General features: G+C 41.8%; 1 protein-coding gene across 2 annotated transcripts in view; it reads left to right on the top strand.

Annotated features, from left to right (window-relative positions):
- The window catches only part of SLC5A1 (solute carrier family 5 member 1), a 77,057-nt gene extending 54,663 nt beyond the window's left edge, over positions 1-22,394 (top strand). Inside the window, exons 6-15 of one of the 2 annotated variants that reach the window (XM_040416433.1) lie at positions 2,502-2,607; positions 4,526-4,606; positions 4,744-4,964; positions 5,045-5,180; positions 5,268-5,375; positions 7,340-7,490; positions 10,934-11,102; positions 13,431-13,646; positions 20,891-20,999; positions 21,717-22,354. In XM_040416433.1, the coding sequence (XP_040272367.1) occupies positions 2,502-2,607; positions 4,526-4,606; positions 4,744-4,964; positions 5,045-5,180; positions 5,268-5,375; positions 7,340-7,490; positions 10,934-11,102; positions 13,431-13,646; positions 20,891-20,999; positions 21,717-21,925 (1,506 nt within the window). In that variant the 3' untranslated portion in view covers positions 21,926-22,354. Of the gene's footprint in view, positions 1-2,501; positions 2,608-4,525; positions 4,607-4,743; positions 4,965-5,044; positions 5,376-7,339; positions 7,491-10,933; positions 11,103-13,430; positions 13,647-20,890; positions 21,000-21,716 lie in introns of both variants that reach the window. The other variant, XM_040416432.1, reaches the window with a different exon arrangement.
- The last annotated feature ends 5,224 nt before the right edge of the window (positions 22,395-27,618 follow it).

Genomic DNA, 27,618 nt, shown 5'->3' with positions numbered 1-27,618 from the left:
AGTATTAATTGTAACCAGTGCGGCCCCCCTCCCTCTATATTCATCGGTGGCCAGTGCGGATTCCCAGTATTAAATATGACCAGTGCGGCCTCCCCCTCCCTCTATATTCATTGCGGCCAGTGCGGATTCCAAGTATTGTGACCAGTGCGGCCTCCCCTCTCCCCCCCTCCCCTAATTAAAATCACCCCCCCCCATCATTGGTGGCAGCGGAGAGTACCGATCGGAGTCCCAGTTTAATAGCTGGGGCTCCGATCGGTTACCATGGCAGCCAAGACGCTATTGCAGTCTTGGCTGCCATGGTTACTTAGCAATAAATAGAAGCATTATACTTACCTGAAGAGCTGCGATGTCTGTGACCGGCCGGGAGCTCCTCCTACTGGTAAGTGAAAGGTCTGTGCAGCGCATTGCCTATAGCACAGACCTGTCACTTACCAGTAGGAGGAGCTCCCGGCCGGACACAGACATCGCAGCTCTTCAGGTAAGTATAATGCTTGTATTTATTGCTAAGTAACCATGGCAGCCAAGACTGCAATAGCGTCTTGGCTGCCATGGTAACCGATCGGAGCCTCAGCGAAACTGGGACTCCGATCGGTACTCTCCGCTGCCACCAATGATGGGGGAGGGGGGGGGGTGATTTTAATTAGGGGGGGGGGGGGGAGAGGGGAGGCCGCACTGGTCACAATACTTGGAATCCGCACTGGCCGCAATGAATATAGAGGGAGGCGGAGGCCGCACTGGTCATATTTAATACTGGGGAGGGAGAGGCCGCACTTGTCATATTTAATACTGGGGAGGGAGGGAGGGGGAGGCCGCACTGGTCATATTTAATACTGGGAATCCGCACTGGCCACCGATGAATATAGAGGGAGGGGGGCCGCACTGGTTACAATTAATACTGGGGAGGGGGGGGCGCACTGGCCACCAATAAGTTAAATACAGGAGGGGGGGGTCTGCCCCCTGCTGCCTGGCAGCATCTGGGGGCAGTCATGTACACAGTTCTCAGTATATTCTAACTTGAAGCGTCCCCATCACCATGGGAACGCCTCTGTGTTAGAATATACTGTCGGATCTGAGTTTCACGATGTAACTCAAATCCGATGGTATATTCTAACATAGAGGCGTTCCCATGGTGATGGGGACGCTTCAAGTTAAAATATACCATCGGATTGGAAAAACTCCGATCTGATGGTATAGAGATTCCTGACTTTACATTGAAAGTCATTGGGGGACGGATCAGTTTGAAATTGCACCATATTGTGTCAACGTCAAACGGATCCGTCCCCATTGACTTGCATTGTAAGTCTGGACGGATCCGTTTGGCTCTGCACGGCCAGGCGGACACGAAAACGCTGCAAGCTGCGTTCGGGTGTCCGCCTGCTGAGCGGAGTGCAGGCCAAACGGTGCCAAACTGATGCATTCTGAGCGGATCCGCATCCACTCAGAATGCATTGGGGCAGTACGGATCCGTTCGGGGCCGCTTGTGAGAGCCTTCAAACGGAGCTCACAAGCGGAGCCCGGAAGGCTAGTGTGAAAGTAGCCTTAGCCAGTACTCTGCACTGATGAAGGGCAATCACCCCGAAACAGCTGTCTGCAGATGAGGTGCTGGCCTACTTAATATCGGAGTCATGTCTCAAGGTCTATTTAAAGGGTGGAACACTCACTTATAGGATAGCTGCCTTACATCTGGTGGCATCAGAGGCAGAGCTTGTTAAGAGCTCATTTGCATCCCTTTCTTCCCACATTTCAGACTGGGAACACTGCAATAACTTCTTTACTTTTACACTGATATGAGTTATAACTTTTTTCTTAAAAATAAATTAAAGATATCCTCCAGGATCAGGTTTCAAAATGGATAGAAGCGAAGGATGTACAGCTACATCCATTCCCTTAATTTTATTTATTTTTGCTTGTCTTGGCCTCGTAATAGTCTACTTTTTTCTTCCTTATCCCATCTGCCACCTTTGCCCCATTACTTTGTGCTGCAGAGTGGGCAGCAAGAATCAGCAAGATGACATAGTCATCTTCTCACTGTCCGCTCTTTGAAAATCCTAGCTTCTTCAGCGTTTTCATGGTGTTTGTGAAGAACATGTCCATTCTTCACTTTACCTTCTGTGCTTCTGGTCCGGCAGCCATATCACTTGGCATAGCAGAGGTCCAAAAAAAAAAAAGAAGAAACAGAGAGAACGTGGAGATGAGAGAAAGATGTATGTATGTTAATACCCCAAAAGGGTTTATAAAGTCAAATTATGATGAGTAACCTGAGGGACACTTTTCTTGGTCCAATAACACCATATATTTGCATTTCAAACCTTTCTTTTTGACAAATATGTAAGACAGGACTGGACTAGAAAGGAGATTGTTTCTTTCACATACATCACTCTACAACCAGGATAGATCAGAATATCATACATTATAATTATATCCTCACACTGACAAAATACTTGCAGTTTCTAATTAAAAACTCTGGTGTCCTCTACGGCAACTTTTTTTTTTTCTATTAGGCAGACATGTTCTCAGGAGCCATTTTCATCCAACAAGCTATGAGAATCAATATCTATATAGCCATTGTGATGCTGCTGTTGATCACAGCTTTGTACACTGTTACAGGTAGGTGCCAAACAGACACCAAATATTTATTCAAGGATTTTATGTGTACTATGATTTTTACCAACTACCATGGCAGTGAACTTAGGTTGGTGGCAGGGATAGAGATGAGTGAAAATACTGCAGATTTATGAACAAAATGCATTCTGTGTATTCCGCTGGAAAAAAAATTCTACGACATGGACTTCTTATGCAAAAGATGTAGAAGTTTATGTAGATGTATGCCAGAGAGTGTAAGAAAGAGAGTGTGTCTGGCATGCTTAGTGATTTGCACACAAATGTCTTACGCCATGTGCAGAATTTTCTTTTAATAAAAATGCAGTAATTGTCTGATTTTTGCAGATTTTTTTATATATGCACAAGGTATAGATTGTCCCACTAGAAGATTTTCCACTAGATCCGATGTCAGGCATAATAAAGAGGCCTTGACACACAGATGCTACAGGCAAAACGACCTTTTTGTTACTGACTTTGGATTCGAGGACTTTTTGGTGGTCTACCACTGTTTTGGGTTATCTTGGTGGTCTACCACTGTTTTGGGTTAAAGCATACTTAATGTAGCTCATCTTGATGATGTGCCCTGTATAAGCAATAATAACAAGAGAGTTTAAGAGTTTCTCAATACATTATATGGAACTCTCTTTGAAGGCACCGATGAAAAAAATAAGAATATTGGCTTAAAGGGGTTGTCTCATCATAGACAATGTGGGGCATATCGCTAAGATATGCCGCCATTGTCTTATAGGTGCGGGTCCCACCGCTGGGACCTGTACCTATATTGGGAACGGAGCCCCGCAAGGTAGTGGCTGGAGGACTCCGGTCGGCCACCACCAAGATGTGAATGGGAGCGTACCGCTCATGCGCGGCCCCCTGCTCCCATTCATTTCTATGGGGCAGACGAAAATAACCGAGCCAGTGCTCGGCTATTTTCACTGGCCCCATAGAAAATGAATGGAGGGTGGCTGCGCATGCCCAGTGCGCCCTCCTTCACTTGCGGTGCTCCGTTCTCAATATAGGTGGGACCCGCACCTATAAGACAATGGGGGCTTATCCTAGCAATATGCCCCCATTGTCCATGATGAGACAGCCCCTTTAAGGGTAACTAAATCTTTGTTGAAAAAAATGAACGGCAGAAGTGCTGCTTGGATCACTGTGCCCCTTTGGCACTCATTGGCTCTGCTCAGCTTTTTGAGCGTGTAGAGTATAGAGCCATAATTTATGGGATCCATGCTCCATATATTTGAAAAGCCAAACACAGTCGATAAAAACCAAAAGTCAGAGCACTCTTAGCAGCGTTTCTGCACCATGATTTTTTCAACAAAGGTTTAGTTATTCTTCAAGGGGTTAAAAAAATAAATGATTTCCCTTTTAGAGACTTGCATCTAACTAATGAAACTACAGGAGACTTTTAATATTCAGTGTTTCACCTGCAGCTCTTATTCTGAAAATAACTTGTAATGACCAAAGGTTGGGAACCTCTGTTGTAGGAAATTTGTAAGGTCCTTCCAGAAGGGATTATTTGGCCGTTGAATGGTATGCACGGCTGCATGGTATAAGTTATAAGGAATGCAGTTGGACCCACTTGGAACTTGCAACAAGGATATATGCTATCGCTTAAAGTGACAACAGCTTATTATCCGTGATTTATGGTGTACCCAACTCCTCTAGGTAATATTGACACTCTGGCTGGAGTCTCGTTAAGGTAGCAGTGGTAAGGCTGGCACACAGTATTGCACACAGTCGCCTAAGCACTTGTACTTGCCGGCAGTCTGCTTGATCATGGTCATAGACCTGTCTTCTCTATTGGCGTGCTATCTGGAAGAAGGGGGAAGTTTATTCTGTCTACCCTGGTTCCAACTTCTATTCCTCTATAAGCTGCTCGAGATTGTTCACTTGCTGACTGGTTCTGTCTGTTGTTTAGGTGGTCTGGCTGCTGTCATTTACACAGATACTCTACAAACCATCATCATGCTGGTGGGATCATTTATACTCATGGGCTTTGGTAAGTCAAAAATCACCTTATTTAACATGTAAAACTACTTGTTATGTTAATGTTTTGTCTTTTTTTTCATCAGCCTCATTAGATTTGCCTTGACGGCAGGTCAAACAGCAGGTTAAACCTTCTAAAATCTCTTTTAGCTTTCAATAAAGTTGGCGGATATGAAGCATTTATGGAAAAATATAAGATGGCTATTCCTACCGAAATAGATGATAATGGCACTTTGATTAATCCAAAATGCTATACTCCACGAGAGGATGCATTCCACATTTTCCGAGATCCCATAACCGGAGATATGCCATGGCCTGGCCTTATCTTTGGTCTCACCATCCTGGCTCTTTGGTACTGGTGCACTGATCAGGTAACATAGAGCCTAGATTAAATTATTATACAACAATACAGATAATAGAAGATTTGATTTTATTTGCTTTCTGGTGCTAGGTAATTGTTCAACGATGTCTCTCTGCCAAGAACATGTCCCATGTGAAGGCTGGCTGTATCCTGTGTGGATATCTTAAATTGCTGCCCATGTTTCTGATGGTGTTTCCGGGAATGATCAGCCGCATTTTGTACACAAGTAATTACCCAAGAGCTTTGCAAAAAAATTCTACTTTTATTGTCAAACTGTCAGTCATTTCTGATGTCTTTGGTTTCTTTTTTGTAGATGAAGTTGCTTGTGTGGTACCTTCTAAATGTAAATACTATTGCGACACAGAAGTTGGTTGTACTAATATCGCTTATCCAAAAATGGTGATTGATTTGATGCCAGATGGTAAGGTGCCTTCAGAACTTGACTGTTATTACAGAAAATATATAGCACTTGTTAGGCTACTTTCACACTGGCGTTTTGGTTTGTGAGATCCGTTCAGGGCTCTCACAAGCGGTCCAAAACGGATCAGTTTTGCCCTAATGCATTCTGAATGGAAAAGGATCCGCTCAGAATGCATCAGTTTGCCTCCGATCAGTCTCCATTCCGCTTTGGAGGCGGACACCAAAACGCTGCTTGCAGCGTTTTGGTGTCCGTCTGACGAAACTGAGCCAAATGCCTGCCACACAATGTAAGTAAATTTCACTGACACAATATGGCACAATAGAAAACGGATCCGTACCCCATTGTCTTTCAATGGTGTTCAAGACGGATCCGTCTTGGCTATGTTAAAGATAATACAAACGGATCCGTTCTGAACGGATGCATGCGGTTGCATTATCTGAACGGATGCGTTTGTGCAGATCCATGACGGATCAACACCAAACGCGAGTGTGAAAGTAGCCTTATATGTAATACACTGCCCACTGCAAAAGAGCCTCAAAACATGTTTCTTTCGTGGCGATGTGAACTGTAAAATGCATGGGAAAGTCCCGGAAGGGGGTTATATCTCTCCCAGGTTCCTCAACTGGCTGAGGTGGGTGAAATCCAGAATGACTCTTGCTTCAGTAAATATAGTTGCTGGAGCTATTTTCTTTATTTATTCAGGGCTGGATTTTGCTTGGATTGGGATGGTAGGTTTTGGCAGTGGGACCTCCCAATCCACCCCCCCCCCCCCCCCCAGTCCGGGGCAGGTTTTCCCTAGCATGAAGGGATCCCCAGGTGAAGCCTGCTCTAACCACGGTGATGGACCATGTGATTGGACCATGTGATGTGACGTCACCACAGGTCCTTTAGTAGGCAGCTCATGATTAAAGAAGTAAGAAGAGACCGGCAGCTACGCGATCAAGAGGAGAAGGTGAGTTAATTATTTTTTATTTTTAACCCTCAATTGACCTTCTACTACGCATTCTGTATTAAAGAATGCTATTATTTTCCCTTATAACCATGTTATAAGGGAAAATAATACAGTGAATAGACTGTCATCTTAGCACCCATGCCACCAATGATTTTAATACTAGGGGGGTTGAGGGGGGGGGATCACTGCGCCACCAATGTTTTTAATACTGGGGGGGACACTGCACCACCAATGATTTTAATACTGGGGGGGGCGGGCACACTGCATCACCAATGATAATTAACCTTTAATACAGGAGGCGGGTGCCGGCAGCAGATCAGCGACAGTTAACCCCTCAGGTGCCGCACCTGGGGGGTTAACTGCCACTACCGCTGATCGCAGCTCCCTGTCAGAGGCAGGGAGCCGGCTATGTGATTATGCTGACGGCACCTGCCTCCTGTATTAAAGGTTAACTATCATTGGCAGCAGTGGAACAGGGGGGAGGGAGAGTGACAGCAGCGCGCTCCATGTTCTCTGATGCTAGGCCGCGCAGTAGGGCAGCCTAGTATCGATAAATGTCAAATCTCGGTATCGTATCCATACCGGGACAAAAGTATTGATTGGGTATCGATATTCCGATACCCGCAACAACCCTACTGTGATGTATAGGTGAGTCAGAGAGACACGTCATATTTGTTTAGTTAATGCCTAGACGGGCAGGTGTTTCTTTTGCTTTGTTTGTGCTGGTGTGTGAAGACTGCCAAATAAATGCACCATTTGGACCTTAAATCTGGTGTCTGTGAAGAAGTCTGTGAGTACGACCGCCTGAGAGAGAGCGATCCCTGACACTTTTTATATTAGAATAATGCCAGGCCTTACACTGTATAAAAGTGGAGTTCAATTCACTAGGCTTTCAACCATATTGTCTGCTTTTTCTTTATACTACTTGGTAACTGTCCCTTGAAGACAGTAACTTACTGAGATGTACCATTGCTTTATGGATTTATTCTCACTAAACTTTCATTGATCCCAGGACTTCGAGGTTTGATGTTGTCAGTGATGTTGGCGTCTCTTATGAGTTCCTTAACATCCATCTTTAACAGTGCTAGTACCCTATTTACTATGGACATATACACCAAGATCCGTAAGAGGGCATCAGAGAAGGAGCTGATGATAGTAGGCAGGTAAGCATCAATGCTATAATGGATCGCCTATCTGTTCTCTAATGTCTAGGATGCCTTACCTTGGATGACTGAGTAGCAGTGTAGCTTATTCTTGTTTGTTTAGGCGTTTTATTACTCTAAAAGCTTTCTGAGTAGCCATTAAATGCTTGACTGACTCTCCAGCAGTTATCATCTGTTGAGTTGTTTGTGATGGTTGTGAAGTGCCCTACTAGTTATCCATTAACCATTGTTAATGAATTGATATTTGATAACAATATTACTTTCTAATATGTTATAATGCACTTGTCACAGGCAGTCTTATGTGAGAGCTCGATCCTATTTCATACAATATATACTGTTCCAGTAGGCCATTCTACATTCATCGGACAATTTGCTAATACTGGTGTGGAATGGCTAAATATATGAAGCCAAATCTTCAAAAGTATTTACCATCAAAGTATTTAGTTTACTGAGGCAAAGTTATTACTGTTCTACATGTCAACCACCTGACAATGCTAAAAACCATACAAATACAGTCAAACTTGCATGGTACACCAGATAGCTACAACAGGACGCACAACATTAGTTTGGGTCTGTATGTGACTTGGAAATGCTGGGCTCCATAATACCTTATCTTCGGGACTTCCGAACACTTTTCTCATAGAATGGATTTAACATTTACGTCATTCAAGACAAACAACTCAAAACATGAAAAATTAAACATGAGACATAGTGGTTTACTACAAAACAATCTGATTAAAAAAACTGCACTGTACTTAGTACTACAGGGTGGGCCATTTATATGGATACACCTTAATAAAATGGGAATGGTTGGTGATATTAACTTCCTGTTTGTGGCACATTAGTATATGTGAGGGGGGAAACTTTTAAAGATGGGTGGTGACCATGGCGGCCATTTTTAAGTCGGCCATTTTGAATTCAACTTTTGTTTTTTCAATAGGAAGAGGGTCATGTGACACATCAAACTTATTAGGAATTTCACAAGAAAAACAATGGTGTGCTTGGTTTTAACATAACTTTATTCTTTCATGAGTTATTTACAAGTTTCTGACCACTTAGAAAATGTGTTCAATGTGCTGCCCATTGTGTTTGATTGTCAATGCAACCCTCTTCTCCCACTCTTCACACACTGATAGCAACACCGCAGGAGAAATGCTAGCACAGGCTTCCAGTATCCGTAGTTTCAGGTGCTGCACATCTCGTATCTTCACAGCATAGACAATTGCCTTCAGATGAACCCAAAGATAAGTCTAAGGGGGTCAGATCGGGAGACCTTGGGGGCCATTCATCTGGCCCACGACGACCAATTTTTGCCAGAAAACTGTTCATCTAGGAATGCTCGGACCTGACACCCATAATGTGGTGGTGCACCATCTTGCTGAAAAAACTCAGGGAACGTGCCAGCTTCAGTGCATAAAGAGGGAAACACATCATCATGTAGCAATTTCGCATATCCAGTGGCCTTGAGGTTTCCATTGATGAAGAATGGCCCCACTATCTTTGTACCCCATATACCACACCATACCATCAATTTTATTCTTCCAACAGTCTTGGAGGGATCTATCCAATGTGGGTTAGTGTCAGACCAATAGCGGTGGTTTTATTTGTTAACTTCACCATTCACATAAAAGTTTGCCTCATCACTGAACAAAACCTTCTGCGTAAACCTGAGGGTCCTGTTCCAATTTTTGTTTTGCCCATTCTGCAAATTCAGTGCGCCGATCTGGGTCATCCTCGTTGAGATGCTGCAGTAGCTGGAGTTTGTAAGGGTGCCATTTGTGAGTAGCTAATATCCACGAAGGGATGTTCGACTAATGCCATTCTCCAGTGACATGCGGCGAGTGCTACGCTGTGGGCTCTTGCTGAATGAAGCTAGGACAGTCACTGATGTTTCTTCATTAGAGACAGATTTCATGCGTCCACATTTTGGCAAATCCAACACTGAACCAGTTTCACGAAACTTAGCAAGCAGTTGACTAACTGCAGCATGGGAGATGGGTGGTCTCGTAGGGTGTCTTGCATTGAAATCTGCTGCAATGACCCGGTTACTGCGTTCACCAGACATCAACACAATTTCTATCCGCTCCTCACGTGTTAACCTCGGCGACATGTCAATGGCTGTAAACAAAGAGAAACTTGTAAATAACTCATGAAAGAATAAAGTTACGTTAAAACCAAGCACACCATTGTTTTTCGTGGGAAATTCCCAATAAGTTTCATGTATCACATGACCCTCTTCCTATTGAAAAAACAAAAGTTGGATTCAAAATGGCTGACTTCAAAATGGCCGCCATGGTCACCACCCATCTTGAAAAGTTTCCCCCCTCACATATACTAATGTGCCACAAACAGGAAGTTAATATCACCAACCATTCCCATTGTATTAAGGTGTATCCATATAAATGGCCCACCTTGTATAATTACATATACAGGGCTGGATTTAGCTGTAAGTACAACCATAGACATCTAGCAAAAGGTGCTAGATGCTCTGCTTTATTTTTGTAAGATAGCCTGCTCTTGAAAAAACAACCAAATCCTTCTTTCTAAGGGGAACAAGGCTATCCGGAAAGTATCCCATGTATTTGGCAGAGGAAACTCAAGTGCCAGATAATATCTTTCACATGATCAGGGAGGTGTTTGTGTGCAATATTTAAAACTGACTCCTATAGGTGAGTTGCTGCTATTCTGCCTATAGAAACTTCTATTTCTGGTGAGTGGATAACACCTATAAAGTGTGGCCTACCTGTTATCAACTTTGTGCTGCCCATACTAACGGCAGAATAAAGTAGAGACAGGCGAGCTGATTTCAGCGGGTCTGTCATTTATAAGGTAAAAGTAAGTGGTTGCCGAGAACGAACATCACAATCATTGCAGACTGGGCCTGGAAAAGAGTCACGGCCACCTGAGAAGAGTCCTGGTTATTTATGAATTCTTACTCTCCCTGCCACCTGCTGATGACTGACAGACTTCTACCTAGTTTTCTCCCTAGAAGAGAACTGCCAATCATCAGCAGATGCGAGGAGTGCAGGAGATTATGAATAACCAGGACTCTTCTCAGGTAGATGTGACTCTTTATAAGGCCTGGTCTCCAGTGATTGTGATGCTGGTTCTCGGCAACCTCTTACTTTTAGCTCATGAGTGACACACCGCTGACACCAGCATTTCTGTCACTATTTTATGCTGCCCTCAGTGAGGTCAGCATAAAGTTGATGTCAGGTTCCCTTTAAGTAACACCAAACAGAAAAACACTGCATGCAGCCCTATCAGTCTATGGAGGGTGGAGCTGTGCACTGAAGTGCACAACACATTAATCAGTTGCGACCGTTTCCGGCAAAATACAACTGGCTAGAAACAACTGATAGATATGTGCCCAGCCAAGATGAACTTGAATCCAGTATTTATTAGCAGAGACTAATGATTTTGTCCTCTATGATCTCTTGTAGGGTCTTCATGCTGTTCCTGATTGGAGTGAGCATTGCCTGGGTTCCTATTCTGCAGTCTGCACAAAGTGGACAACTGTTTGATTATATTCAGTCTATCACTAGTTACTTAGGACCACCCATCGCCTCTGTCTTCTTTTTGGCTATCTTCGTGAAGAGAGTTAATGAGCCGGTCAGTAAAAATTACCAATCTGTTGCCAAACTGTACCTTTGGTCGACAGCATTACAAATATAGATGTGTATAGAGAATATATATACTGCGTATATATAACAGCCAAACATACCATATGACCAATGTCTTTTCAAAATCCCCCATCACAAGAGATGAAAAGTTCACCTGATTTCTCTTGGTTATTGGTCATTTGTATGGATACATTACGTTATAGGCACTGTTATCATTGTCTACCTAGGGTTAATTTTTGGTGCTGATGACACAGATCCAACTGTCATCATCCTATCGCCTCCAAATGAAGCAAAATAGAGTTCATAGTGTTTTGGGACCTGACGGTAGATTTCATAGGCACATAAACTTGCACAGTAAATAAAATATATATTTTTATTATTATTACAATTATACCGTAATTTATTATTATTTTTACTAACCTTTAAAGGGGATGTCCAGGCTTTTCCATATTGATGACCTATCCTCCGGATCGGTGTGGGTCCAACAACCGGCACCCCCACCAATCAGCTGTATAAGGAGACGGCGCACGTAGTGCACATGTGCCATCTCCCTTCTCTTCCTGCTGTCCCATGGACATACAGCACCGGACAGGAAGAGAGAAGGGAGACGGCATGTGTACACTGCGTGCACCGTCTCCTCATACAGCTGATCGGCGGGGGTGCCTGTTGTTGGACCCACACCGATCTGATATTGATGACCTATTCTGAGGATAGGTCATCAATATGAAAAAGCCTGGACAACCTCTTTAATGTTAGAAACGTAGCACAACCTGCCGGCAATCTACAATCTAATCTAATGAGAAAATCTAAATTGTCTATTGATCTCTCCTGTCAGGAAAAAACAAGAATTAGACTGGCTGGATTTCTTAGCGGCCCTTTACATAGGCCGAGAATCCGCCAGATAATCGCTAATGAGCGTTCATAGGAGCGCTTATTAGCGATTATCTAGTAGTGTAAAGGTGCTGCCGATTACCTGATGAAAGAGCGAAACACTCATTCTTTGGATAATTGAATAATTTGTGTAGGCACCTAAATCGTAGTTTGCGGACAGCAGAACGTGCTGTCTAAACATGCTCTGCTGTCGGCAAACAACAAGTCTGTATGGGGACGAGCGATGGCACTAGCGATCACTGCTCCCTATACTGTGGAGCGGTTCCTTCCTGACAATCGCCAGCTGAATTTTTCTGTCTAAAGGGACCTTTAGAGATAGTTTAATCTGAGACAACCTACCGTATTCAATTTAGAGCCACAAATCAGGCAAACAATGGGGGGGGGAGACAATTAACCAGGCCTTTTCTCTGCGCAGCCACTGAATGGCTGATATGGCCGTCCACTGTAATATATGGACGTCTCTTGTCTGCCAGATTGGATCTGGCTCATGGAGGGTTAATTGAGGTAATAGAGCATTTGAGTCAATCTCATTATCTTTACACAGGTTAAAGAGGGTGCATCATATTTATCCTTTATTTTTCCGGGAGATAATCTCATCTGCCTCTGTCTGTTAAATAAGATGCATGTACAGCCAAACTGGGGTAGTTGGGGTACACAGCCATCGCCTGTTCTGCTATTTCACGTGTATGACTAGTCTAATGCATTTTCTCATAGATGTAAATAAGTGACCAATGTAAAGAAACACAAATAAATATGACTATCTAATCTCAGGCATGTAGAGATTACCAGAGCTATACCTGAAGTGGTTAGGGATTGAACTGGGATTTCTAAACTAAACTGGCAGGGCCCCTTCCTCATATGAATATACTTTGGCGATTTTTGTCACTATAAAAGGTAATAGAAACCACTTACAGTTTTTTATATACTGTACCTTTTTTAATTTATTACCGCATTTTTTTTCAGGTGTTTTTTTTCTTAAAGAGAAGTATACGACATAAATAAAATGTGCCTAAATCCTGCATTTTGTAAAAAAAAAAACAAAAAAAAAAACACCAGAGACACAGAAATGCCACCAAATTGAAAAAAATATATTCAGCTAGCCAAAAAAACCATGTATGTTTTATATTTCCTATACAATTTTTCCGCTAACGTCTGGCGCTGGCGTTTTTACCACAAAAACTGCACCAAAAGTGCAAAAACACTAAAAATGGAAGGATGCAGAACGTCAGCCCTATTCACAAGTGGAAAAGTTGTTGCAGACATTTCTGCGACAGAAAAATCCATTCTGCACATCTTAATGCACAACATGTGCATGGATTTCTGTAAGCCCATTTAGCTGAATGGGGCAGTTGCAGAAATATCTGGAACAAATCTGCCGCATGTCAGTTCACCCTTACTGATTACCATTTTCATGTCTTTTTTTTAGGGAGCTTTCTGGGGATTAATAATTGGACTATTAATTGGTCTGTCACGGATGATCGCAGAATTTGCTTATGGCACTGGAAGTTGTGTGAAGCCCAGCAACTGCCCAAAAATCATTTGCGGTGTGCATTATCTATATTTTGCAATGATCCTCTTTACAGCAACCACTATCATTGTATTGGCTGTGTCCTTCATGACTAAGCCCATCCCTGACATACATGTGAGTACATAAATATATTGTTGATTTTTAATTAGTGACATCCGTTTTATGGTATACATGGAAAAATCCACTTTATCCATCACAGTTCACAAGTAAAACCTATATAAAAATATGCTTCTAAATATTACTATTTACTTATCTAGTAAAAAATTGCATTAAAAAAAAATGCAGTTTCATTCTCATACCGTATGTGCAGATATCGGCAATTTCTAAACGGTGACTTAAAAGGGACCTGTGTACACAGCAAGCCTCCTGTATATAATCCCAACATAAATGTCTAATGGAGGACTGTAATGATAAAAAATATATATATATATATATATATTTAAGGACGTGTATATGTGTGTGTATGTATGTACAGTGGGATGCGAAAGTTTGGGCAACCTTGTTAATCGTCATGATTTTCCTGTATAAATTGTTGGTTGTCACGATAAAAAATGTCCGTTAAATATATCATATAGGAGACACACACAGTGATATTTGAGAAGTGAAATGAAGATTATTGGATTTACAGAAAGTGTGCTATAATTGTTTAAACAAAATTAGGCATGTGCATGAATTTGGGCACCACAAAATTGAAATTAAATCAATATTTAGTAGATCCTCCTTTTGCAGAAATTACAGCCTCTAAACGCTTCCTGTAGGTTCCAATGAGAGTCTGGATTCTGGTTGAAGGTATTTTGGACCATTCCTCTTTACAAAACATCTTTAGTTCATTCAGGTTTGATTGCTTCCGAGCATGGACAGCTCTCTTTAAGTCACACCACAGATTTTCAATTATATTCAGGTCTGGGGACTGAGATGGCCATTCCAGGACGTTGTACTTGTTCCTCTACATAAATGCCTTAGTGGATTTTGAGCAGTGTTTAGGGTCGTTGTCTTGTTGAAGGATCCAGCCCTGGCGCAGATTCAGCTGTCACTGATTCCTGGACATTGGTCTCCAGAATCTGCTGATATTGACTGGAATCCATGCGTCCCTCAACTTTGACAAGATTCCCAGTCCCTGCACTGGCCACACAGCCCCACAGCATGATGGAACCACCACCATATTTTACTGTAGGTAGCAGGTGTTTTTCTTGGAATGCTGTGTTCTTTTTCCTCCATGCATAACGCCCCTTGTTATGGCCAAATAACTAAATTTTAGTTTCATCAGTCCACAGCACCTTATTCCAAACTGAAGCTGGCTTGTCCAAATGTGCTTTAGCCCACCTCAAGCGGCACTTTTTGTGCTGTGGGCGGAGAAAAGGCTTCCTCTGCATCACTCTCGCATACAGCGTCTCCTTGTGTAAAGTGTGCCGAATGGTTGCACGATGCACAGTGACTCCATCTGCAGCAAGATGATGTTGTAGGTCTTTGGTGCTGGTCTGTGGGTTGACTCTGACTGTTCTCACCATTCGTTGCTTCTGTCTAGCCGAGAATTTTCTTGGTCTGCCACTTCGAGCCTTAACTTGAACTGAGCCTGTCGTCTTCCATTTACTCAATATGTTCCTAACTGTGGAAACAGACAGCTGAAATCTCTGAGACAGCTTTCTGTATCCTTCCCCTAAACCATGATGGTGAACAATCTTTGTCTTCAGGTAATTTGAGAGTTGTTTTGAGACCCCCATGTTGCTAATCTTCAGAGAAAATTAAAAGAGTAGGGAAACTTACAATTGACCCCCTTAAATACTCTTTCTCATAATTGGATTCACCTGTGTATGTAGGTCAGGGGTCACTGAGCTTACCAAGCCAATTTGAGTTCCAATAATTAGTTCTAAAGGTTTTGGAATCAATAAAATGACAACAGTGCCCAAATTTATGCACCTGCCTAATTTTGTTTAAACAATTATAGCACATTTTATGTAAATCCAATAAACTTCATTTCACTTCCCAAATATCACTGTGTGTGTCTCCTATATGATATATTTAACTGACATTTTCTATCGTAACAACCAACGATTTATACAGGAAAATCATGACGATTAACAAGGTTGCCCAAACTTTCGCATCCCACTGTATGTATGTTCCGCGATCACTCAAAAACGCAACCATCGATTTCAACGAAACTTGGTATACACATCCCTTGCTACCTGGAAAGAAATCTTGTGGGGGTCATACGCCTCTACACCGCAGCTGCATGGAGTTTATATGCTCCAACTGATTTTGCTACACACATATTGCTCTGTAACTCAAAAACTCATCGATCAATTTCTACTAAACTTGGTACACATATCACATACTATCTAGGAAAGAATATTGTGGAGGTAACATGCCGGTACACAAGGAGTTTCTGTCGGTTCCGACTGTCTGTCTGTTCTTTATGCACGACCAAACGACTGAACCGATCTTCACCAAATTTAGAACACAGGTACATCAGGTGTCCGGGAAGGTTTTAAACCAGGTCTCAGTTCTCTAGGATGTACCATTCCTGAGATATTTCTAAACAATGACCTGCATTAGCCAATAGAAGCCTGCAAGTCTTTCTCATCATATCTCAACTGCCATACACAAGGTCACATGTCCCTTATCAGCCAATAGAAGCTCGCAGACCCTTAGTCTCCACATAGACACAGTTTTACTCCAGGTTTCAATAAAAACCCAGCCATTTTTCTTCACTGCTGTAGGTCAGCTTTAGGCTAGGGCTACACAACGACATGTGTCACGCGACAATAGGTCGCACGACACATGGGCACAACTACACTGCTACATGTGTCGTGCGACATTGATGTTGCACCAATGTCACGCAACAATATTTATAATGATAGTCTATGGTGTTGCACTGAGACATGTGACATGCTGCAACTGAAACGCGACAGTCGCAGAAAAATCAATCTTGTGCGACACCATAGCCTATCATTATAAAAATTGTTGAGACAAAATTTTGCGCAACAGATGTCAGTGTTGCCCTAGCATTAAAGGGGCAGGGCGCTGTGGAGGTCACTGTTAAAGGGGCGGGCACTGTGGAGTTCACTGTTAAGGGGGCAGGGTACTTTGAGGTCACTGTTAAGGGAGCAGGGTACTGTGGAGGTCACTGTTAAGGGGCGGACCCCTGAGGAGGTCACTGTCAAGGGAGTGTGGTGCTGTGAAACTCAATGTTAAAGGGACGGGCTGCTGTGAAGGTCAAAGTTAAGGGGATGGGCTGCTGTGGAGGTCCCATTTTAAAGTGGTGGGGCACTGTGGGGGGGTCAGTGTTAAGGGTTGGGGGACTGTGGAGTTCACTGTTAAAGGGGCGGGGTGCTGTAGAGGTCACTGTTATACTGTCTATCTTTTAACGACACACACAAACATTAAATGAAATAGATGAAATATGCCCATGCAAAGCCGGATCCTTCTGCTACCAAGTTTAGTAGAAATTGATCGATTCGTTTTTGAGTTACAGAGCAATATGTGTGTAGCAAAAACAGTTGGAGCATACAAACTCCATGCAGCTGCTGTGTAGGGGCGTATGACCCCCACAAGATTTATTTCCAGATAGCAAGGGATGTGCATACCAAGTTGCATTTTGGAGTGATCGCGGAACATACATACATACATACACATATACAGTCAGGTCCATAAATATTGGGACATCTATACAATTCTAAATTTTTTGGCTCTATACACCACCACAATGGATTTGAAATGAAACTAACAAGATGTGCTTTAATTGCAGACTGTCAGCTTTAATTTGAGGGAATTTACATCCAAATTAGGTGAACAGTGTAGGAATTACAACAGTTTGCATATGTGCCTCCCACTTGTTAAGGGACCAAAAGTAATGGGACAGAATAATAATTATAAATCAAACTTTCACTTTTTAATACTTGGTTGCAAATCCTTTGCAGTCAATTACAGCCTGAAGTCTGGAACGCATAGACATCACCAGACGCTGGGTTTCATCCCTGGGGATGCTCTGCCAGGCCTCTACTGCAACTGTCTTCAGTTCCTGCTTGTTCTTGGGGCATTTTCCCTTCAGTTTTGTCTTCAGCAAGTAAAATGCATGCTCAATCGGATTCAGGTCAGGTGATTGACTTGGCCATTGCATAACATTCCACTTCTTTCCCTTAAAAAACTCTTTGGTTGCTTTTGCAGTATGCTTTGGGTCATTGTCCATCTGCACTGTGAAGCGCCGTCCAATGAGTTCTGAAGCATTTGGCTGAATATGAGCAGATAATATTGCCCAAAACTCTTCAGAATTCATCCTGCTGCTTTTGTCAGCAGTCACATCATCAATAAATACAAGAGAACCAGTTCCATTGGCAGCCATACATGTCCAAGCCATGACACTACCACCACCATGCTTCACTGATGAGTTGGTATGCTTAGGATCATGAGCAGTTCCTTTCCTTCTCCATACTCTTCTCTTCCCATCACTCTGGTACAAGTTGATCTTGGTCTCATTTGTCCATAGGATGTTGTTCCAGAACTAGGAAGGCTTTTTTAGATGTCTATTGGCAAACTCTAATCTGACATTCCTGTTTTTGAGGCTCACCAATGGTTTACATCTTGTGGTGAACCCTCTGTATTCACTCTGGTGAAGTCTTCTCTTGATTGTTGACTTTGACACACATACACATACCTTCTGGAGAGTGTTCTTGATCTGGCCAACTGTTGTGAAGGGTGTTTTCTTCACCAGGGAAAGAATTCTTTGGTCATCCACCACAGTTGTTTTCCGGGTCTTTTGGTGTTGCTGAGCTCACTGGTGCGTTTCTTCTTTTTAAGAAGGTTCCAAACAGTTGTTTTGGCAACTCCTAATGTTTTTGCTATCTCTCTGATGGGTTTGTTTTGTTTTTTCAGCCTAATGATGGCTTGCTTCACTGATGGTGACAGCTCTTTGGATCTCATCTTGAGAGTTGACAGCAACAGATTCCAAATGCAAATAGCACACTTGAAATGAACTCTGGACCTTTTATCTACTCATTGTAATTGGGATAATGAGGGAATGACACACACCTGGTCATGGAACAGCTGATAAGCCAATTGTCCCATTACTTTTGGTCCCTTAATAAGTGGGAGGCACAAATGCAAACTGTTGTAATTCATACACCGTTCACCTGATTTGGATGTAAATACCCTCAAATTAAATCTGACAGTCTGCAGTTAAAGCACATCTTGTTCGTTTCATTTCAAATCCATTGTGGTGGTGTATAGAGCCAAAAATGTTATAATTGTGTCGATGTCCCAATATTTATGGACCTGACTGTATATGTCCTTCTTTTTATATATATGTATATATATATATATATATATATATCCAAAGATGAGGCAGCACTCCAATGAATAAAGTGAAGAAAGTGGACCCTTTATTGACCCCTCTGCAACGTTTCAACCGCTCAATGCAGTTGCAGAGGGGTCAATAAAGGGTCCACTTTCTTCACTTTATTCATTGGAGTGCTGCCTCATCTTTGGATATATATTATCCCACATTGACTGCTGAGCCTGCGGTTTGGAGGATTTTGCACCCGTGGTCTATTGGACTAGTGCTGCTGTTTAATTTTTGTTTTGAGTGTGTGTGTGTATATATATATATATATGTGTATATATATATATATATATATATATACACTCACCTAAAGAATTATTAGGAACACCTGTTCTATTTCTCATTAATGCAATTATCTAGTCAACCAATCACATGGCAGTTGCTTCAATGCATTTAGGGGGTGGTCCTGGTCAAGACAATCTCCTGAACTCCAAACTGAATGTCAGAATGGGAAAGAAAGGTGATTTAAGCAATTTTGAGCGTGGCATGGTTGTTGGTGCCAGACGGGCCGGTCTGAGTATTTCACAATCTGCTCAGTTACTAGGATTTTCACGCACAACCATTTCTAAGGTTTACAAAGAATGGTGTGAAAAGGGAAAAACATCCAGTATGCGGCAGTCCTGTGGGCAAAAATGCCTTGTGGATGCTAGAGGTCAGAGGAGAATGGGCCAACTGATTCAAGCTGATAGAAGAGCAACGTTGACTGAAATAACCACTCGTTACAACCAAGGTATGCAGCAAAGCATTTGTGAAGCCACAACACGCACAACCTTGAGGCGGATGGGCTACAACAGCAGAAGACCCCACCGGGTACCACTCATCTCCACTACAAATAGGAAAAAGAGCCTACAATTTGCACGAGCTCACCAAAATTGGACTGTTGAAGACTGGAAAAATGTTGCCTGGTCTGATGAGTCTCGATTTCTGTTGAGACATTCAAATGGTAGAGTCCGAATTTGGCTTAAACAGAATGAGAACATGTATCCATCCTCTGATGGCTACTTCCAGCAGGATAATGCACCATGTCACAAAGCTCGAATCATTTCAAATTGGTTTCTTGAACATGACAATGAGTTCACTGTACTAAAATGGCCCCCACAGTCACCAGATCTCAACCCAATAGAGCATCTTTGGGATGTGGTGGAACGGGAGCTTCGTGCCCTGGATGTGCATCCCTCAAATCTCCATCAACTGCAAGATGCTATCCTATCAATATGGGCCAACATTTCAAAATAATGCTATCAGCACGTTGTTGAATCAATGCCACGTAGAATTAAGGCAGTTCTGAAGGCAAAAGGGGGTCCAACACCGTATTAGTATGGTGTTCCTAATAATTCTTTAGGTGAATGTGTATATATACATACAGAATGGCTATAGACTCTACAAGGAAACTTCTCGGTGGGCTGATGGCCAGGGGGAAAACCAAGCCCTCCTTAGGCCCCATTCACACGACCGCAATTTGGTTCCGCATTTTGCGAAACGGAATTGCGGACCCATTCATTTCTATGGTCCGCATTTTTTTTTTCCGAAAAAAAATAGAACATGTCCTATTCTTGTCCGCAATTGCGGACAAGAAAAGGCATATTCTATTAGTGCCGGCGATGTGCGTTCCACATTTTGCGGACCGCACATCGCCGGCACTAGTAGAATATGCCTATTCTGTCCATGTTTTGCGGATCCGCGGATCCATGGTTACGCAAAACACGTTACGGACGTGTGAATGGACCCTAACACTGCCAGCCATGTACATAATGATCTGATGCTCTCGATATTACTTATGCAGATGGCAAGTGCTCAGGACGGTGATACAGTTCGCAGCATTTTGTACTGCACTAAAGTATTGCTGGGCCTGCTTAATTCTGTTGTCCCTACCTACTTGTATTGCCCCACCTTCGCTACAAGGTGTGAAAAATATGCAAAAAAACTTTCCTAGCACAGTAAATACTAACAAATTTTTGAAGTCTTTTGTATGTTCTGTACACTTATGTGCTCGTTATTGATTGGATAATATTTATATTTGCAGCTTCACCGTCTGTGTTGGTCCTTGAGAAATAGTAAAGAGGAGAGAGAAGACCTGGATGCTAATGATTGGATTAATGAAGAGGATGATGAAGATGATGACTTTGAGGAAGGTTAGACATAGCACTAAATAATATCTATCTTAAAAAAAATAATCTTTTCCTACTAAATATGTATTTAGAGGAATGTTTTATGTGATTTTTTTTTCTACTTTTTTATTTCAACATTTTAAAAAAATTATGTAGTTTCATTAGGCTATGTTTACTTGACAATACTTCTTGCTGTATACTTCAAATCCATACATAAAAATTCACAGAAGTACGAATGGCAATGTGGATCACACTAGAAACAAATGGGGCACGAGTTTTCCAGGATTTTTACAAGGATTTCGATGTGGAATCCGTGCTAAATGTTAATCTACCACAATATACTATCTAGTTACAAAACTAGAAACTGCTCAAGTGTTATAAACTGCATGATAGAAATAGCTTTTTTATGGGCAGAACTAGCATTAAGTAGAAAATTTAATACAAATAATGTTTGTTTTTAAGTTAAAAAGTCTGTTATGATTTATGAGATTTGGGGTTCTGTACAGAGAAATAGAGCTTCAAATTGTGAAATTAATCAGTATGTGATTTTAGAGTTAAAAACAATAGAGAATTTTGGTAAGGTAAGTTTACGGTACATAAAAAGCTTTATGTGCATGAAAATAATGCACTACAAATAACACAATATCAACCAATGACATACAAATCTCTGTACAAAGCATGTAACATGATTGTCTACTTTGAACTGTTTCTCTTCAACACTTGTTCTTATATTTGATGCAGTCAAAAAACAGAATTTCTTTAAGAAAGCCTACAACTGGTTCTGCGGTTTCGACAGCAAGAAAGCACCAAAACTTAGCGAAGAAGAGAAGGCGGCCTTGGAATCCAAGATGACAGACACCTCAGAAACGCCCCTCTGGAGGAATGTGGTCAATATCAACGCCATCATCCTGCTGGCTGTGGCTGTTTTCTGCCATGGGTACTTTGCTTAGATGTGATGCGTTATTAACAGACATTGTTGATGCCATCCAATTCCACATCAGATCAAAGATTAGATGGTTGACTCTGTGACATGTTTTATTCATGTGAGAGCACTTGTAAAAAGAAAGGAAAATTGGACGTTCAATTGATTAACCTGTAGAAACTACCCTGTGGCTAACAGACCAATAAGCATTATAACATCACGCATCAGGGCAAAGAAGGAAAGGTCCTAGAAATGAGCTGGTAATGAACCATAAGTATTGCATTGACCTGCAATGCATGGGTAATGCAGAATGACTACAATAGTTTGTGCTATACATATTGTCGGCAGGTGGAAAGAATGGATACCACTGTGCCCTCTAGTTTCTAGGTAGAAGATTTATTGTATTTTAATAAATAATAAAACTATTTCAAGAAAAAATTTTAGATCCTTGTTTTGTTTTGAAAAGTGACCAATTTCATCAACCTTTTATGATTATCACCGGCATAGAGGTAAATCGAGTGCATTACTTGTAGGTCTTGCCAAGAATATGCCTCGTAAATTTATGGGCCGATGATCTGGAAAACAACATTTGTAGCAATGTTTGTTCATCCGATCATTGGCCCAATCTGATAAAACACGAGCTGATTATATCTTTTATGCAAGCATAAAAGTTCTCACTGGTCGGCAGCAAAACTCCCAGCATAAAGCGGGGATATACTGCCAACATAATGTGAAGTGTATGGGGGAAGAAGGGGGGAGGCCTGAATAAATGGAATAATGATTGTTCACCCCATACAGATTCGATTGGCCGATCAACTTGTTTTTCGGCACCATGTAAAAGGACCTTACAGTATGTACCTTTAGATATAGCCAGCTGCTATTGTTCAGACCAAGCCCAAGAGGTACACACACATTAGACCTCATATATGAAACAACGCAGACGGTTTGACAATTTGTACCAGTTTTTTTTATTTTCAGATAACCAAAGCCACAATCACAAACATTTTGGTCTAGGCCCACAAGGTCATAGTTATGATAGTAAATCAAACCTCAGTGGAAAGATCATCACATTCCTCCTCAGCATATACAGTACATCTGATTTCTAGCTTTATAAAATCAGCTTTTTTGCAAACTCTAGTTTCTATGGGTTTTTTTTGCTATATTTTAACTGCTTGAATTGACAGTGCTGATGTTCTCTGGTGTCCCCAAGAGCAAGCTCACTGCTGTTTACTCTGATGGTTCAGTTGTGGGCATCCAAATTACCACCCTGCACATCATCATTATTGTGCAAGTCTCTCTGCAATGGTAATTCCCCCATTGCTTCTAGAGGATCATTTGCATAGCCAGTTTCATAGGCAATCTGTAGTGTACAGGTTGATGGTAATTTAAAGGGGTTTTCCAGAGTTTAGGTCATCAGTATAAAACTCACGAAAAACCTCTAAAGCCACCCGAAACATAAACTCTATGATAATAATAAACTGTCATAATACACCTGTTCATGAGGCAGCTAATTAGGGTGCAAAATCACCTTGTAGAAACCTGATAAGAAGGAGGTAGAATACAACAAAATGTACGAAGATATAATAATTTAACAAAATTAGAATAATAAATTGTGTAATTGAACCAAGAAAACGTAACATAATTTCCTTACCTGTCCTTTGTTATTTGCACTTAATTTGCCTGATATCACAATTGCAGACCAAGAAAAATTAATTTAGAAGAGCAGTGCTAAGTTGTTCTCTTAGGCTACAGCCATGTCTTCTCCCCTACCTCTCCCACTTTGATTCTAGTGCATGGGAGCAGGAAGCTTAGGAGAAGGAGGCTGGGTTTATACTGGATCATTTTTGTCTACACATTGAGCATGGCCATTCTGTTGGAAGAGATCTTCTAGTTACTAATAGTACAAAATAGATTTGGTAACAGCACCAGTCATAGTACCAGCTGTAGTATATACATAGTACCACCCATAGTACATACAGCTGAATAGCTTATCTGCCAGTTACATAGTAGTAGTAATTCCTCGCTTCACTGCACAATTGTGTGCCTTTCAGTAGCTTTGGGAGCTGGGTAGCATGTGACGGTATGCTGGAGATCAAACTACATATACAGGATATACTCATAGTTGTCCTGATGCTATATTTATGGATATAGTGTATACAGAATGTATGTACCAAGTGTGACCTCCATGACATCTCTGCAAAGGTTGTCGCCTAGCTGAATTCCAGATTTCATATACTGTAGCTCGACCAACTTACCGTTCATGGTCCTGGAAAAGCTGGGTGACAAGACAGTAGAGCTGCATTGGTGACAACAGATTATGTTGCCCTTGTACCATATGATAGATTCATGTAATGTATCAGGGCAGCATTGTGTGTATTTAATAAAACCAATTTATCACCTATCACCACCCCACAGAGATTGTTACCCAGCTTTCCCAGACTGCAGATTGGCAGATCAGGCTATTTATGAATTAGAGAATCCCCGGTATTGTAGAATACCTACTGGATTTGCTAGTCAGGAACCTGCAAAAGATGAGTAAGAAGCCCAGTGACAAATCCTTCATTCTGTAGCACAGCTAGACAGATTTGTCATTCAGTGTCACGGGAAAGCTGGATATCACATTATGTGCAGCTGTAATAGGGACTGCTAAATACTATGACTACCTGACGATCAGCTACTCGAGAAGGCAGTGGCGCTCACAGTAGCGTCGCGGCCTTCTCTCAGCTTTTCCTAGGCCAAGTGACGAAACGTTCATTGGTCATATGGCCTAGGCGCAGCTTGGCCCCATAGAAGTGAATGGGGCTGAGCGCAATACCAAGGTAAACAATGTACAGCACTGTGCTTGGTAAGCGTCGGTGCCCTCTCAAACACCTGATCGATGGGGGTCCTGGGTGTCAAATCCCTACCGATCAGATACTGATGGCCTGAGGATCAGTTCTAAAGTCTTAGAAAACCCTTTTAACTGACTTCAGAAAATCTCCCAAAGCTTTCTGTAGCAATTTGAAGATGTCCAAGCAGAAAGAGGTAAAGACAAACTTTCCTTAGCAGGTTATGCTCCCCCCACCCCCTTGTTTTTCAGGTTTTAATTATGGAATTATGGAAATAACAAATCTACATGGTTTTTGTTATGTTTTAATACTTTAAAAAAAGTAAAATGCCCTTTATTTTTTAAAGATTTCTTTGTGTCTCCATATTCTGAAACCCATAACTTTATTTTTCTGCTGACAAAGCTTTGTGAGGGCTCATTTTTGCAGGGTGAACTACAGTTTTTATTGATTTTGGGATACATGGGACTTTATGATAATTTTTTATTCAGTTTTTATTTTTTTTGGGAGGCAAGGTGACCAAAAACAACAATTCTACTGTATTTAGTTTTTTTACGGCATTAACTGGGGGGATTTAATAAAGGAATTCTTTTCTGAATGTGATGTTTGGATTGCTTTTACTATGCTCTGTAAAACTGTTGTATTACAGTGCACAGTCATTCTGTCAGGCATCCTAAGGCCCCTTTCACACTGGCGAGTATTCCGCGCGGATGCGATGCGCGAGTTGAACGCATTGCACCCGCACTGAATCCCGAACTATTCATTTCTATGGGGCTGTTCACATGAGCGGTGATTTTCACGCATCACTTGTGCGTTGCGTGAAAATCGCAGCATGCTCTATATTCTGAGTTTTTCACGTAACGCAGGCTCCATAGAAATGAATGGGGTTGCGTGAAAATCGCAAGCATCCGCAAGCAAGTGCGGATACGGTGCGATTTTCACGCACGGACTAAGGTGAGTTTAATAATTTTTATTTATTTTTAACCCCTCCAGCGCTTTTTACTATGCATTCTGTATTCAGAATGCTATTATTTTCGCTTATAACCATGTTATAAGGGAAAATAATACAATCTACAGAACACCGATCCCAAGCCCGAACTTCTGTGAAGAAGTTCGGGTTTGGGTACCAAACATGCGCGATTTTTCTCACGCGCGTGTAAAACGCATTACAATGTTTTGCACTCGCGTGGAAAAATCGCGCATGTTCCCGCAACTCACCCGCACCTTTTCCCGCAACGCCCGTGTGAAAGAGACCTAATGCCACCAGATGTAAAGTAGCAATCCAATAAGTCAACGTTCAACCTTTTAACCCCTTCCCAACCAGCACCGTGATAGTACAGCGTTGGCTGGGTCTTTAAAGATGGCGCCCATTCCTGAGCGCTGTAGGCGCCATAGCCGCGGGTGGCCGCCTGCTTCCAATAGCAAACACCCGCGGTTCATGTCCGCAACCGGCAGTAATGCCGATCAGGGGCATTTAACCCCTCTGATGTTGTGGTCAATCCTGACCACGGCATCTGAGCACACTGAAAACCGAAAGCGCGCGTTTCCAGTGGTGCTCCAGCTCCCCCGTGTGGCGATCCGATCGGAGGAGCCGCAGCTTGTGTGCAGCAGCCCCTCTCTTTGTGAATGACAGGTGGCTGCTGCATAGTATTTCCTATGGAGCCCTTGCCTGTAATAGGGCTCCATAGGAAACAAGCAATTTTCTCATAGACTCCAATGCTAGTGCATTGGAGTCTATGAGAATAGCAATCTAATAATTGCATGTTATAGTTCCCCATGGGAACTATAAAAAAGTGTAAAAAAATAAAAATTTGAAAAAAAAACAAAACATGAAAATTCAAATCATCCCCCTTTACCAAAATAAAAATAAAAGAACTAAAAAAATTTAAGATATACACATCATGGGTGTCGCGATATGCAAAAATGCCTATAGTATAAAAATATATTCCCCATACGGCAAACAGCAAAACGGAAAAAAGCGTCCAAATGGCCGATTCAACGTTTTTGGTTGCTTCATTTTCTACAAAAAAAATCTATAAAAAGTGATTAAAAAGTCATACACACCCCAGAATAGTATCAATGAAAAGTTCAGATCGCCCCGCAAAAAATGAGCGCCCATACAGCTCCGTACACATAATTACAAAAAAGTTAGAGGTCAAAATATGGCGACAAAAAAATAAAAAAGATTTTTTCTCCCACTTTTTAATTTAAAAAAAATAAATCAAAACACAAGAAAAATTATACATATAAGGTATCGATGGATTCGTACTGACCTGTAGAATAAAAGTAACCAGTCAGTTTTATTGTACATCGAACGTCGTAAATAAATAGAAAACATAAAACTGTGGTGAAATTGCTTTTTTTTGCAATTTCACCCCATTTGGAATTTTTTTCCCACTTCCCACTACACCATATGCAATATTAAATGGTGGCGTTGGAAAGTACAACTTGTCCCGCAGAAATCAAGCCCTCATATGGCTATGTGAACAGACAAATAAAAAAGTTATGGCTCTGGGAAGGCAGGGAGCGCAAAACGAAAACTCAAAAAAAAAACTCTGGGGTTGAAAGGGTTAAACAGGCCTTGGATAACAATTAAGCCAGCACCTCATCTGCAGACAGCTGTTTTGTACAATTACATAACATAAGTGGTTCACATGTAGAGCATCTGTTTAGGAAATTTACAGGTTATATATGCATACATATGTACTCAGTCTGTTCTATCCAGGTCTGCAATAGATATAGTGCAAACATTAGCATGTACTATAGCCAGGCTTAATTACTGAACAAAAAACCTAACACATTTAAACAGAAACTTCAGCTGACATAAGAATCATTCCCATTGTTTACAAAAGACTCACTGTCACGCTTCGGTGTGGGAGAGAAACACCACACCGAG

Source organism: Bufo bufo, chromosome 2 (genome assembly GCF_905171765.1).
Source record: "Bufo bufo chromosome 2, aBufBuf1.1, whole genome shotgun sequence".
NCBI classification, from domain to species: Eukaryota; Metazoa; Chordata; class Amphibia; order Anura; family Bufonidae; genus Bufo; species Bufo bufo.
The sequence above is the reverse complement of the archived record's forward strand: the minus strand, read 5'-3'. Positions and strand labels throughout refer to the sequence as shown.